The following is a 13,596-nucleotide window of genomic DNA, read 5'->3' as shown; positions in this document are numbered from 1 at the left end:
ACTTTTCAATTTATTATATTATTATATGTTTGGCTGTGTGTGTGTATTTCTTACGGGTTTTTTATGTGTTAAAAGATATTATGAATACTGAAAAAGAAGCCAGATACGAGATGCATTTTCCTTACAATACATTTATTAAAATATCAATACTACATATAATCAAAATACATTAGTACCTAATACATTACAAAAAGATACATATTTTTCATTAGAAAAGCACCTTATAAATATAATTAACTAACTACTTAAGTTGTAACACATTATTAAAATACAAAACGTAACTGAAATTCGTAGGCACATTTGTAATATCCTAAAAATAAACAACTTCTTTTGAAGAAGCAGAAAAATTCTTTTAACGTTGATACAAAATTATTATTAGACGAAAATAATTTTGTATAGATTTTGAGCAAAATGATTACATATTAAGGTCAATTTTAATCATCACTTCTATGACGAACATTTATCATTTCTATGGGCGTAGGAAATATTCAAACGTAACCGTTTTCGTTTCTCATTACATCCTGTACATTGAGTATTAAAACTACAGAGTCGGTCTTAATTTTTATTTTTTAATAAAAACAATTATCAAGAATTTTTCTATTTCGGTCATCAGGCTTTAACGTTGTTGGGTTGTGAGGCTTTGTCGTCTACAGGTTTCTCGAAGGGCGTCAGTTTTGGCGCTGGCAGTGCTGGGTCAGTTTCGCTGACTTCCTTCGTTCTCTGGTAGTGCACCGGGGGGTACTCCACGTATTTATTAATCTCGTGCACCGTCACCTTCTCCGGGAACGTCTCCTTGATGTGCAGAACATTCGGGTAGTACTTCGCCTCATTAATCTTATTCAGTTGCAATATCTCTTCCGGCGATATATCAGCATTCAAACCATGAACGTACGTTATCTGTTCGTTCAAATTCAGGTTTTGCTCGTCCAAAATCTTCGCTTGAACTAAGTCACCATCGTTGAATGTTAGTTTTAATATTTCATCCTTCGGGTAACCTTGCAAGTTTGGAGATACTTCTGTTACATTTGAAATAACTATTAGTTCTTGTAACAGTTTTAATGGATCAGCTGTTAAATGTGGGTTTTCAACTAACAAACTCTTCATGTTTGATATGAAACTCAGTATCGGGAGTCTGTATTTCACATAGTACACGGGCTGGTAGACGAGAGGTTTCTCATGCTTCAACATGTAAGTTAATTCAACTACTCCAAGTTCGCGTTCACCCATTTCTAATATTTTCAACAATTTGTTTACCAAATCATTGTTAGCTCCACCTTGATCTGGATTCAGCAACCCTTGGCTCTCCAACCATTTGAAAATAACAAAGAAATCATTGTCAGGGGAACCTGGCACGGAAAACCCATCATCCGTTGTTCGAAACTCGTTATCGGGACCAAGGTTGTCGTGTATTAGTCTATCTTTTAAAGTCTCAACTTTATCAAGCAGAGCTTTTATATTGGAATAAGGTTCTTCATGGTTAGGTGATGCATTTTCAAGCCATTCGACCACAGAATCTGGACCTGGGTATCCTCCTTGACTCAGAAGACTTAATATGTCAACTGAAAGTGTCGGGAACGACTGCTTTAGTGGTCCCAACTGCATAATTAATGTTTTGACTCTGTGGTCGTTTATTTGACCATTAACCTCATCATTCAACAAATTGAGGAGGGTATCAAATAGTTCAACTGAAAGCAAATTGTAGCTGTTAAGTAGCAGCATAATGTCAACAAATCTTGAGTCAAGTACGGAAGGTATTTTTAATAGGTTAAGTAGAGCTTCTGCTTTGTCAGGACTGTTCGGGTATTCGTGTACTATAATGTAAAGCAGGCCAATACGTCTCTTATCTAATATTCCACTCTCATTAAACAGGAACGATATAAGTTCCCCTAAGTGGTAAGGCATCGTGTGCTTAACTTCTTTCAACAGGAAAAGAATAAAATTAATGTTTTGTGGCCTGTTTGGACCTGGTTTCAGTATTTGAAGTAAAATATCCACATGTTCAGGCGTGATTCCTAATTCTTTATATTTCAACAATTGATCAATTACTTCAAATTCTATGATGTTATCACTGTGCGGACTCAAAATGTTCAGTAGAACTTCAATTTGGTCTGGTTTCAACAAATCATTTTGATAGGATTTTATTAACCTTAATATAATTTCATAGGTTTTCGAATCTATGTTTCCTTCTTTAATTGGTCTTAATAAAGACAAAATGAATTCAATTTGATTATCATTAGTGGGGCTATGATACAAGTTCAGTATAATGTCAACTAGTTTAGAATCTAGATGTCCATTTTTATCTGGTAACAAATATTCTAGGACATGTTCTGTTACGGTTTCACTCCAAGGCCATTGTTTGTTTCGCTCGGAATCGAGTAAGAAAATAACTAAGTCGCGGAATCTCGGAACATGTCTTTCCTTGCGTATCGTCAGAAGAGTTAACAAGATGTCAAATACTTGTGGGTGGAAGTTATGCCTGTTTTCTTCAATAACACGCATCAGTCGATCGAACAGATCACTGGTATCTTCGTTTTGTAACATTTCTACAATAACCTTAACAGTTTCTTCAGGTTGTAAAGGTCTCGATGGTCCCGTTTCATCTACATATTCGTTTATTTGAGGAATATTGTACTCAAGGATTTGCGGAATTTCCTGTATTTGTGGTATGGTATATTCGCGTATTTTGGTTATATCATGATATTGTGGAATATTTAAGTCATGAATTTGAGGTATCTTAATATCGAGTAAATTGGTTCTGTCATGGTATGGATGATTGATTTGAGGAATTTTAAGTTTTGGTAATTTGATATCGTGTATTTCAGTTATATCGTGATATTGTGGAATTTCATGAATTTGAGGAAATTTAATATCATGGTTATTTGGTATTTTAATGTCAAGAATATCTGTTCTATCGTGATATTGTGGATGATTTATTTCATAAGTCTGTGGTATTTTGATATCACGAATTTCGGTTATATCATGATATTGCGGAATATTGATGTCATGAATTTGAGGAATTTTAATTTTTGGCAGTTTTATGTCATGAATTTCAGTTACGTCGTGATATTGTGGGACATTAAGTTCATGAATCTGAGGGAATTTAATATCATGGTTATTTGGTATTTTAATGTCAAGAATATCGGTTCTATCGTGATATTGTGGATGGTTCATTTCGTAAGGTATTTTAATTTTAGGTAGTTGAATATCGTGAATTTCAGTTATGTCGTGATATTGTGGAATATTTATCTCATGTATTTGGGGAACTTTAATTTCATGAATTTGTGGGATTTTTATTTCACGAATTTCGGTTATGTCATGGTATTGTGGAATATTTACTTCATGAATTTGAGGTATATTGATATCGTGTATTTGTGGTATCTGAGGTTTCACGATCTCATGAATTGTTGGTATAGGTAATTCCGGTATCGACGGTACTTCGTAACCGTTCAATTGTGAGTAATAATCAGCATGTGGGTAGTCTGGAGAATTCTTGGCCTTGTTTTGTTCTATTTGCTCCAGAATCGTAGCTATTACTGATTTTAAGTCAGGCCCATACTCTAGATGACCTTTTGGTCGATCTTCTGAATGCTGACTAGCAAATCTGTATAAATATTCTCTACATTGTGGTTGTTGCTCTAACTCCAAGTAAGCATTGTATGCGATTTCAATTAGTTTTTCTAATGCTTCCCTACATTGAGGTTCCTGTGCACCTGGCATTTCATATTGAAGTATTAAATTAGTTCGAGATTCAGCTCTCGGTTTGTCTAACATTTGGAATATGTTTTTGGAATCAAGAGGATATAATGGTTTCTTAGCCAATTGTTCCTCAGGAGAATCCGAGTCTGACATTCTATTGAGTTCTTGGTCCAGTTTATCTATAATGTTCCCCACTGAATCTGAAGGTATTTGGCTTACGTATTCGAGTGCTGCCTTTACCATTCTATGCACCATGCTTGGCGTAAAGCATATAGTTTTTTCTGTGTAAGTTTCTTCATTTACAATTTGTACTGGTCTTGGTACCTAGAATATAAGTTTCAATACGTTACAAGTTGAATGGACTGTACTGAAAGTAACGGGTATATTTCAGTACTTAAAGTTCCTAGTTAGTTTTATAAGTAATTCAAAAATATTATTTTCTTCCATTGATTCTTTGTAAAGCTTAGCAGATCAAACTTTTTTTTTCATGATGGAAATGAATCCTCTCGTTTTGGGTTGTGCCGAAGGTAGTGTTAGACTTTTACCGACTAAAACCCACCTATGTTCCTTCCTTCGTCTTTTGTGTTACTGGCCGCGATCAGCCTTTCGGACAATCCAGCTGGGAGAAGGTCAGTCTTGAAAGATACTTTATATCAAATATAACAATTAACTCACCGGACTGTCATCGGATACGAATTCTACGTCAAAGTTTTTAGATTCTACTTTTGGGGGGACAGACCCGCTTATTTGTTGTCCGGGATAGTGGCGCCCTTTCTGAGGTCCTCCATAGTGACTCTGAAGACAGAAAACATATATGTAGTTTAAATAACACTCACGGGATTTTTTTTCATCAAATCTGAATATTTTTGGTTAGAAACTTATGTAAACACAGGAAAAGTAAAACTGGATTCGTATGAGTTTTTTTTTCTCAATCAATATGTTGATTTCCATCAGACCAGAATCGTTGACAAAGCATAAGTCCTTACAATTCCTAAGTAGTTTAACAAATCAGTCGTCACTTGTTTTTCACGGAGTATTCCATATTGTATTATTGTCGCTAAAACTATTTGCGTGTGCCTAATTTAATTAGTTACACTATTCAAAACTACCTTATTGTATTTATTCAGCAATCGTATCTTTATTTTTAGAGATTTAAATGTCTTATTTTGATGATTGTCAAAACTATTTGCCATTCAGATAATCGTTAGCGTTGGTAGATATTGATTTAATGTTCGAAATTATAGATACCTAAAAGTGTCGAAACGATTGGATTCATCATTTCCATAAAGGCGAAGGATGGTAGAAATTTCACTTGCTGAAGGTTAATATGTATGTACTTGTAAGTGATGACCTAATCGAAATTGCAACAAAAACTAAAGGCGATAAAATGAGTCTCCTAAAACGAGAGACCATTAATAAATGAGAAGGTTTGAGGGAAAATGATAATGATTTCATAACTTCTAAATTATTAGCCCCATTTAAAGATATAAAATCAGTGACGTTAAAAATAAAATCCAAGATACCTAGAGAAAAGGCAGATAATCGAAATATGACCAGAGCAGTCAACCAAAACGTGTAAATTGCGACATTATTCTCAAATTTTATACGACAGTTAGGTAAATATAAAATATAGGATTATTACATGGTTATATGGAAGAAATGGAAACTATTAAAATATTTGTAGAGTCAATGTACAATAGTCACGGTTAATTTGTAACGGTTGTTTGATTTCCATGCTTTATAAGTGAAATACTGGCACGGGTTGGCCATACGTGATGAAAAATTGAATTGCTTGCTTAAAATACAATAAACTGTTAGTATCTAATGACATTCGCGGCTTCAGCTTCAAAAGCCTGACTAGCTTTGAAAACTGTTGTAAGTTGAATGTACCCATTGAACCGTCAAAGCAAGAAAGAAGCAGGCACATGTTTCTAATTATAATATTTTAGCATATAATAAGCAACCGAAAGAAATCTTAATGTGCAAGTTATAATCATGGTAGTTAATTATAATTTGTCATAATTGAGTTAATTAATAAACATGCCACTCGCTTTAGCCAAGAATGGTGTTTAAGCCGCGCTAGATGCGGATAACTCACAGCTAGGTGTTCAATGGTAATGGGATGCTATGATAAATGGTTGCATGGTTTACGAAAGCCCGTAGAAATTCGGTTTCCTACTTAATCCAGGTATATTGAATATGAAGCTTAGACTTTATGCATCGTGAATCGAATTTAAGACTAGGCAAGGTAAGATATTCGGAATAATCCCTTACACAATAGAGAAATGCCATGACGATCATGGACATCTATACAAAATAGAGCGTAAAGAAAAACAAAGGTGACCCACATATTGTTACTTATAAAAAAACTCATAAAATAGGAACAAGAATAGAGACACAGATAAATTTAGGAACTGTGCCTCATGACCTAGACTAAGAATGACAGACGGACCTAATCACCATTGATGTCCCTAATTTTGACTATTCCACAAATATAGTTGCTGTTGTTGTGTTGTTGCTTCCTACCCAAGTCACGTTCCTACAATCAATCGGTTGATAGAAAACATTCAAAACCATTGATAAGGAAATTACATTTTTCTTGATAAGTCACGTAAGGCAGTCCTGTCACTTTCGCACAACCGAAGGTTGTCTGCCAACACTAATGACTGACTTTCGTCCATTTTCAAGCGTTTCGAATTGAGTTTTTTTGTCAACATTAGGAGTATTGGAACTGTGACCTTCAGATTTTGGTCAACACGCTAATATTGTATTATTGGGCATGTTTCTACTTTTTTACAATATCAAAGAATAGCTACGGGAGGCAATAATTTTGATCTAAAAACTTTGTCAGTTGATTTTGTATCGTTTCATCTTGGAATGGAGTCTGTGAATCAAAATAGAAATCAAAACGATTTTTTTTTACAATTGATCGGTTGACGAAAATGAGATTCGCGCCCCTTTTCATCGCTTCCTAAGTGCTCTTCAAGTGGGACATAAAACGGCGCAACAAACTCCCAGATCATGAACTAGATGTTGATAAGCTCGTCACCTGCCATGCTCTTTTCCAACCATGTCGGGATTTACATAGTTCAAGTCTAACCAGATGCAGTTAAATACATGGTGTTTCACAAGGACGACGGACTATCTAACCCCCTGAAACCCTCCTGGGTAACACGGTTCTTCTTAGTAAGCCCTAGTAACAGTAAAGTTTTAGCGAGTTGAAGGTAGTTGAAAAGAAAAATCGATTGGCTTCTAAGTTAAGGAAAAATGTATCTGGTAGACATGAAGCGTGTTCCAGAACCCTGATTCCTTTATTTAAAGACCCTATCTTACTGAGTTTTTTGGTAGTGAGAAATCATCAGTCGAACATATAGACATTATAATTATCTATGTTCCCATTGTAGCAAAAAACCTAAAAGCCACGATTTTGACATCAGCATGTACCCAAAGTTAGGAACAAAGTCTAAAATCCTTTCTCGCGTTGGAGTGCGAGACTTGAGTACGTTAATGTTTGACCCCTTGCATAGATTTTGTTGAATATCTAAATAAGACATAGATTTTATGTTAGGAAAATTATCAACAATAGCTTTTCTTTATTTTTTTCTCCGTTTTAAAAGGCTTATCAGACTCTGTTTTGGTGTTTCTGTTAGTAAATTTTTTGGTCATCTGGAGATCAATAGATTTTACGAGAGATTAAGTAATTGATCATTCAGAAACTGGAAATTAGTATAGTTTTTGCATTTACTGTGATCGTGTTTGGTGAAATCCCAGGGCAAGGAGAAAGAAGGTTTTGATATCAATCACCAATTTTAGGCATGTGTCTTAATAAGGGTAGGGATTTTATTAGAAAGGTTCGCTTCAAGGACTGCAATCTTAGCCATAGAATTTATTTAAACCGTCTAGTCTAAGCTGAGTGTTTACAGTAGGTGCAGTAATATTATTTTTGACTGCACGTGCCACTGAGTGGCTTAGATGACGACGCCCCAAACCCACTGAGCACGACGTCTCACGGCTGCGATCTCCGCGTAGACAAGCATTTTGTGTGAATACCTACTTGTCCTGAATGTGAGTGTCTTTGTGAATGTCACTTGAGTTTTTATGAAACCACCCGCGATATTGAGCATAAACGCCTTAATCCGGGAGTCAATTTCTTAAAGATTTTATTTCCATTGTACATCGAATGCCTTTGGTGATTAATACCAGAACAAAGATTGTAACCCAAGGTCTTCGTGCAATAATTAAAAGCTTGATACTTACTTCTTCAGAGAATGGATTAAAACCAAATAAATCTTCATAATCAGTATTATGAAGTTTTGAGTATGATGATGACGATGGTGATGATGATGATGAGAAACGATTTGAAATAGATTCCAGTTCATCTTGACACACACATACTTCCTTTTCACAATAACTTGTTCTTGCTGCCTTCTTCAGGGTTTCCCTCTTCAAATAAGAATGAATAAATGTGTATCCTGCTTAAAACTAAGTGTACATGAAACAGTATAGATGAAATTAAGGATTTCCATTGCAAGAGCTGTATAGTTTACAACATGTCGTTTGATGTTCAGAACACTGAGAAATTCGAATTCAAAAATTTATTTAAGTCCGTAAAATACTAATTTACTTAATAACTTTTGTAAATCCTCATTCCAAAATACAATATTGAAAAACTAATTTTCTGAAAAACTAACTTGTATGAAATTCACAAAATATTTAAAAAATGTAAATGTTAAAGATGTATCCAGAAGTTTTGATGCTATGTAAATACGTAAGAATAATGGATAATGCGCCAGGTCTCGTTATTAAGAGTCTGTAAATGAATACATGTTAGTTGTGAAGAAAAACTTTGTAAATGAAAGTCCTTTGTAACGTTGAACTGCCTCGCGCGAGTTATTTTGTCTTTGGGTTTGATGTAGAAATCTGTATTCTTCCTCATCAACAACTCTTTATTCCTCGATCCCGAATTCAGTGGTGGCACTCCAGTATCCATTGAAACTTTAACATCAGGTCCATTGAAAGCTACCAAACATGGGTTGTTGGAAGATGAAATGTGACTGATCGGTTTCATACACTTGATTGTTTCCCGTTTTAATTTTACACTTACTTGAGATTCAAAAACTTACCCGTTGGTTTCCCGTTACTAAACTTAAGAATAAAAAACTATACACTAGGCGCAAAATCATAATGGCGTATCGGAACCTCGAGTAGCGTCTGCAAAATATATTGAAATATACACAGTATATAATTGATAGACATGTCACATTATGTACCGTAAAATCGAAAACAATAATTGAATGATTAACGCAATTCTATTATGTATAATATCAACGACCTGTTTTGCATATAGTACACGATTGAATGCTATATTAGAATATATATTGTTGTGTTTTCAATGATTTGGCAAATTAAGAATAGTAGTGTTTGACATGTTTGGTATTTTATTTTCTTTTTATGAGCTGAATGTGATATTATTAGAGCTGGTTGCATTATTGCGGTTTTTTTTGGACTGAAGGTTCATAATACGCTGTTGGAGTGTGCGTACAATATCAATTAACGTCTTAACATTACTGCAATCTACGTCGCACTGTAATAAGTATTGCCTTCTCGTAATGTACTTAACAATTTACTGTTCATGCGTTCTTTTTTTGTTTCGTTTGTATTGAAATAGGTTTTTGTTTCTAATTTTTGAGCATTCACTTTCAATTATTCTGAGTCTTTCTTGCTTAGACAAGTTCCAAGTATTTTAAGGTGTTTCTCCATGTTATAGAATCGTTTAAATTTGCAGCGTTGCTAATATGGGTTCTTTTATTCACTTGCCAATTAGAATGGAATTACGCTCATTTAGTAAATTACTAGCTACTACTACAGAAAGCAATTAAGGATTCGGGTAATTGTATAGATTTTGAAACCTATAAATGGAAGGTGTTGTCTTTACTTCAATAAACGGATGGGATAGAGACCATATCGCGTAATCATAATGATGTTCCATTGAACGGACAATGTATCTGCCATCCACGTTTTGTTTTTATAAGGAGCAAAAAAAATTAAATACTATTAGAATTGGAAATGGATGAAATAGATTGTGGAACAGATGATAACAGGAAAGAGAAAGTACTGATAGTTGTCGTTCTAGGGTGTGTAAAAGTTAAGAGCGAATAAGTTTGAAGTGACATGACATTTGAAAGTGACGATCGGAGAGACGAATGATTGGCTGACGACATGACAATCAGGAAGTTGAATTGAATGCATCGCTCACTTACGTAGAAAAGTAGACAATTTTTAAAAGCATAGATTGTGTTGGTGCCTGGTTTTACTTCTTAGCTTGATGCATACCTGGCAAAAGCAAACAGCAAAAAAAAACGTGGAATAGAAAAGACTATTACGAATTATAATATAAAACATCGACGCTGATAAAATTAATGGGTACAAATTAATTAATGGTATTTTTTACAAGTTTTTCATAATTCTATTTAAAATATTTTAAAGTAATTAATAATATGACAATAATATGTCAAAAAATATGCATCACACAAAAGTATTAAAAGAAAAAATAAGTAACCATACCTAAATACAAGCATGTCCCATAGATAAGTGACCTCTTCGCTGAATAAATCACTTCATCAGCATCATCATCATCAGCCCATATACATCCACAGCTGGACATAGGCCTCTCCCAAAAATACTCTTCAATCTACGGAAGACTAAGTATTTAGTAGAAAGAAGTACTTATCGAAAAGCAAACACAAATACGTTCTATAATACACTACAAAATAAATAATTCTTCCAAACTCTTCCCCTTTCGACTCTTCCCTTGCCATTATTATGAGCATTTAACCCAGGACTTGTGCTGTTGAAGAATGAGGAGCTGCTGCAACAGAGTATGATGGATCATCTCACTTTCAGAAGTGCAATATATCCTAATTTAACACCGCATAGTAATAACACCAGCCATTGTTCCACTTTGGCCTCTTCCTACATGAGGAAGATTTGAGCATTGATCACTCATCTCACACAAAATGTATTATTTTGGAATTGAGGTTGCTTTGCGATCAGCTTTACTAGTCGGTCAGTAGCGAGTTACGAGAATTAATTAAGCACAAGTTACAAGACATTTGAAACACACACAGATGAAATTCAGGTCTTATAGTAAAAACACCCAATAGTTTCTCCTTTCGTTTGTCAAGTCTGACATACAGAAACAATCGCTGTGGCATTTTATTCTAATTTCTTACTATGATCAACGCGGAGATCTCTTGGATTGGATCACCTAAAACTATTGAAGGTTAGGTCAGGTCAGTATCAGGCCATGTCATCAAAGGGCTTTAACATGCCTGCCCAAATGTTAAATCGTGCTACCCGAATCGTTTTGGATCGATTGCTCTTTATCTAGTCCTACTATTCACAAATTAAAATCTTAGGCTTACTTCTTATTTCATTCTTCTATCTGTATCTCCCTCTGAGTCACGTCAGATCAGTTTTGTAATGCTGCAATAGTTCCTAGAGAAGATGATTAATCTTTCGTTGATATCCTGCAAACACAATAATGGTTTAACATTGTAAGCTGAAAATAGAAGTGGATGCGACGCATCTATTCTAAAATGACGGCGTATCCCCAAGTTTTGTTTTCAGTTAACGGGATTCAGGTATTTGGAAAGGGTTTTTTATTTGTTACCTAAACAAATTTAGAGACTTAATGAAAAGGATACTTACTAAATGCAAAAATCGACAAATAGGTTATAGGAATCAGGCAGTCCTCATGTTAATATTGGTATGCATCCGAAACTTCCGTGACTGGACAACCGCCACAGTTCATTATTTGTTTGATGACAATATTCTGAAGACAAATGGGTAATTAGTTAATATTAAGTAGGTGAAAGGGTACAAAAAAGCTTAAATTTAGTTTTTAAAATATTAAAAAAGCTTACAGAGATGACGTTTCAATATGGCCAACTACTTACTTAAGTTCTTACTTATATCCTTCCTATCTACTCGAATTCTTTTTTGTGTAAAAGATGCTTTTTAAATCTGATTAGATCCTCCATCCCAAAGCTGGATATCAATGACAGAAAAGTAGGTCAGTTGTCGAAGTTCTCTATACGTAACTCATCGTTTTCATCCATTATTTAAAGTAGCTACAAGAAATTCATACTAGCTTACCTCATTACGGTTCCATTGATGTATAGCCTTTACTATTAAACGAACATATTATCTCTTATCAACTACACTGATGACACCTAAAATCCTCCAAGATCCGTAATTTCTAATCAGTTGGAAACCAATTAACAAAATTCAAATCAAGTGTTTTCCCTCCCATGACGCTAACGATTTAAGGTGATTTTTATGACGCAAAACAGTCTCCAGTAAAGTGATGTATTTAATCATTCAATAATTAGCTATTAATAAATGTTACATGAATCATACATCGCTTTATGTATGTACGACAGAAGACTGAAATAAAAATTTAATAGTATTTTTTTGCTACTTAAGCGTCTTTAAATGTTCGCTTAGTATTTCTTTTGAGTGGCTGCAGTAGGAAGAATAGTTATAAAATATGGTGGATATCCCCAAAATAATATCATATATCTGAAAAATAGGATTCAATCAATCGTTTGGAAGAGGTAAGTAAACTTTATAGCTGGTATGAAATCTAAGCCGGCAAATCCTTTATAATTTCCATGTAACAACTAACAAAATGTATTTTACAAAAATAAGAAAAACTCATAAATCATATATAAACAAAATTTAATGAATAATCATTATCGGTCATCGAAATACATACCGCGGAAGAAACCCACACCTGTTACAATTTTTTTAATCACAATTCTTTTATAATATTCTGGAATATTCTACTGTGCAGACCGTCTCAATACGGGGACTATGACGTCATAAGCGGTCTGAGCGAAATCATTGAATTGAGAGGTATTACATCCTTTTTCTTCGACTCTGTATACAGCCTTGTACAACTTTTGGATCAGATCTGCGATGGTTCCACTATCATACCCCTTCGCCTTCAAAAATAACATGATCTGTTTGAACATCTCAATCTTATTGCCACGATTAATAACATTCTCTTGCTTTTCCACATAGTTTCTATACAACAAGTATTTCTTCAAGATATCTATGATCCCATTTGCATCCAATCCTACATCGAATCCGGTTATACTCAGGATTAAGCCTTCGTTTTCTGATGCGTAGTCGTCTAGAATTTGAGAATCTATTAATTCTTGAGGTCCATAATCACTGCCATCGTGTATAACATTATGTGCTCCAAATGTCTCTTCGAATTGGTATTGTGATTGCTGTTGGTCATTTCCAAATGAATTAGGTTGTAAGAATTTCGAGATATCGTTAGGTAATTTCCAACTACCCAAGAATGATAATAGTTTGGGATTGTTAAGAACGTTTAGGTTGAAGTTATTGTTATGAAGTAGCAATAAAAGTTCATGCAGCCATTTTTGACGAATCAGATTATAAACGTAAAAATGCATTGGATGCTTTTGAATGTCACGACCGTTGAGGAAGATATTTTCGTACCAAATTTTGCTTAAATCATTGCTGCCAACATATTTTGCTGCGCCCAGTAATATAGAATTGATCATGTTCAAATTTGATAATGCCCTGTCTTCATTAACATTAAGTATGTTGGCCTGTTTTCTTTTCAGTAATTCGTCTTGTAGTTTCAGCAAATTGTCAATCGAGAAAAGTTTATAGGTCGGCGATAATTGAGCCCTCAAACGATCAATATTACTGTATGCCGGTCCTTGCTGTGAGTGAGCTTGATATGAGATTTGGCTTGGGTTGGTGTTATATTGTAGATTAGGCCCTTGGGGTCGGTCTTCATATACTTCAGAATAAACTGTGTGGCTAGGAAAACTTGTCACAGGTGCATTTTGTACGTGA

General features: G+C 34.5%; 1 protein-coding gene across 1 annotated transcript; it reads right to left on the bottom strand.

Moving 5' to 3' along the window:
- Positions 1–271: 271 nt before the first annotated feature.
- LOC113505185 lies at positions 272–9,614 on the bottom strand. Its single transcript, XM_026887773.1, has 3 exons — positions 8,820–9,614; positions 4,372–4,491; positions 272–4,020 (listed from the first exon to the last, which is right to left on the bottom strand). The coding sequence occupies exons 1-3, from the start codon at positions 8,877–8,879 to the stop codon at positions 610–612; spliced, it is 3,591 nt and encodes a 1,196-aa protein (XP_026743574.1). The 5' UTR covers positions 8,880–9,614; the 3' UTR covers positions 272–609.
- Positions 9,615–13,596: the final 3,982 nt, after the last annotated feature.

The sequence above is a fragment of the Trichoplusia ni genome, chromosome 24 (assembly GCF_003590095.1).
Source record: "Trichoplusia ni isolate ovarian cell line Hi5 chromosome 24, tn1, whole genome shotgun sequence".
NCBI lineage: Eukaryota > Metazoa > Arthropoda > Insecta > Lepidoptera > Noctuidae > Trichoplusia > Trichoplusia ni.
Note: the sequence above shows the minus strand (reverse complement) of the source record. Positions and strands in the feature narration are given on the sequence as shown.

Bases quoted from the DNA above. Each gene is read 5' to 3' on its own strand.
- LOC113505185 (XM_026887773.1), bottom strand. From the start codon at position 8,879: ATGATTTTGCGCCTAGTGTATAGTTTTTTATTCTTAAGTTTAGTAACG. The intron at 4,492-8,819 runs GTAAGTTTTTGA...TTCTGTCTTCAG, and splicing joins TAGTAACGGGAAACCAACGG to AGTCACTATGGAGGACCTCA. The intron at 4,021-4,371 runs GTGAGTTAATTG...CTTATATTCTAG, and splicing joins TCGTATCCGATGACAGTCCG to GTACCAAGACCAGTACAAAT.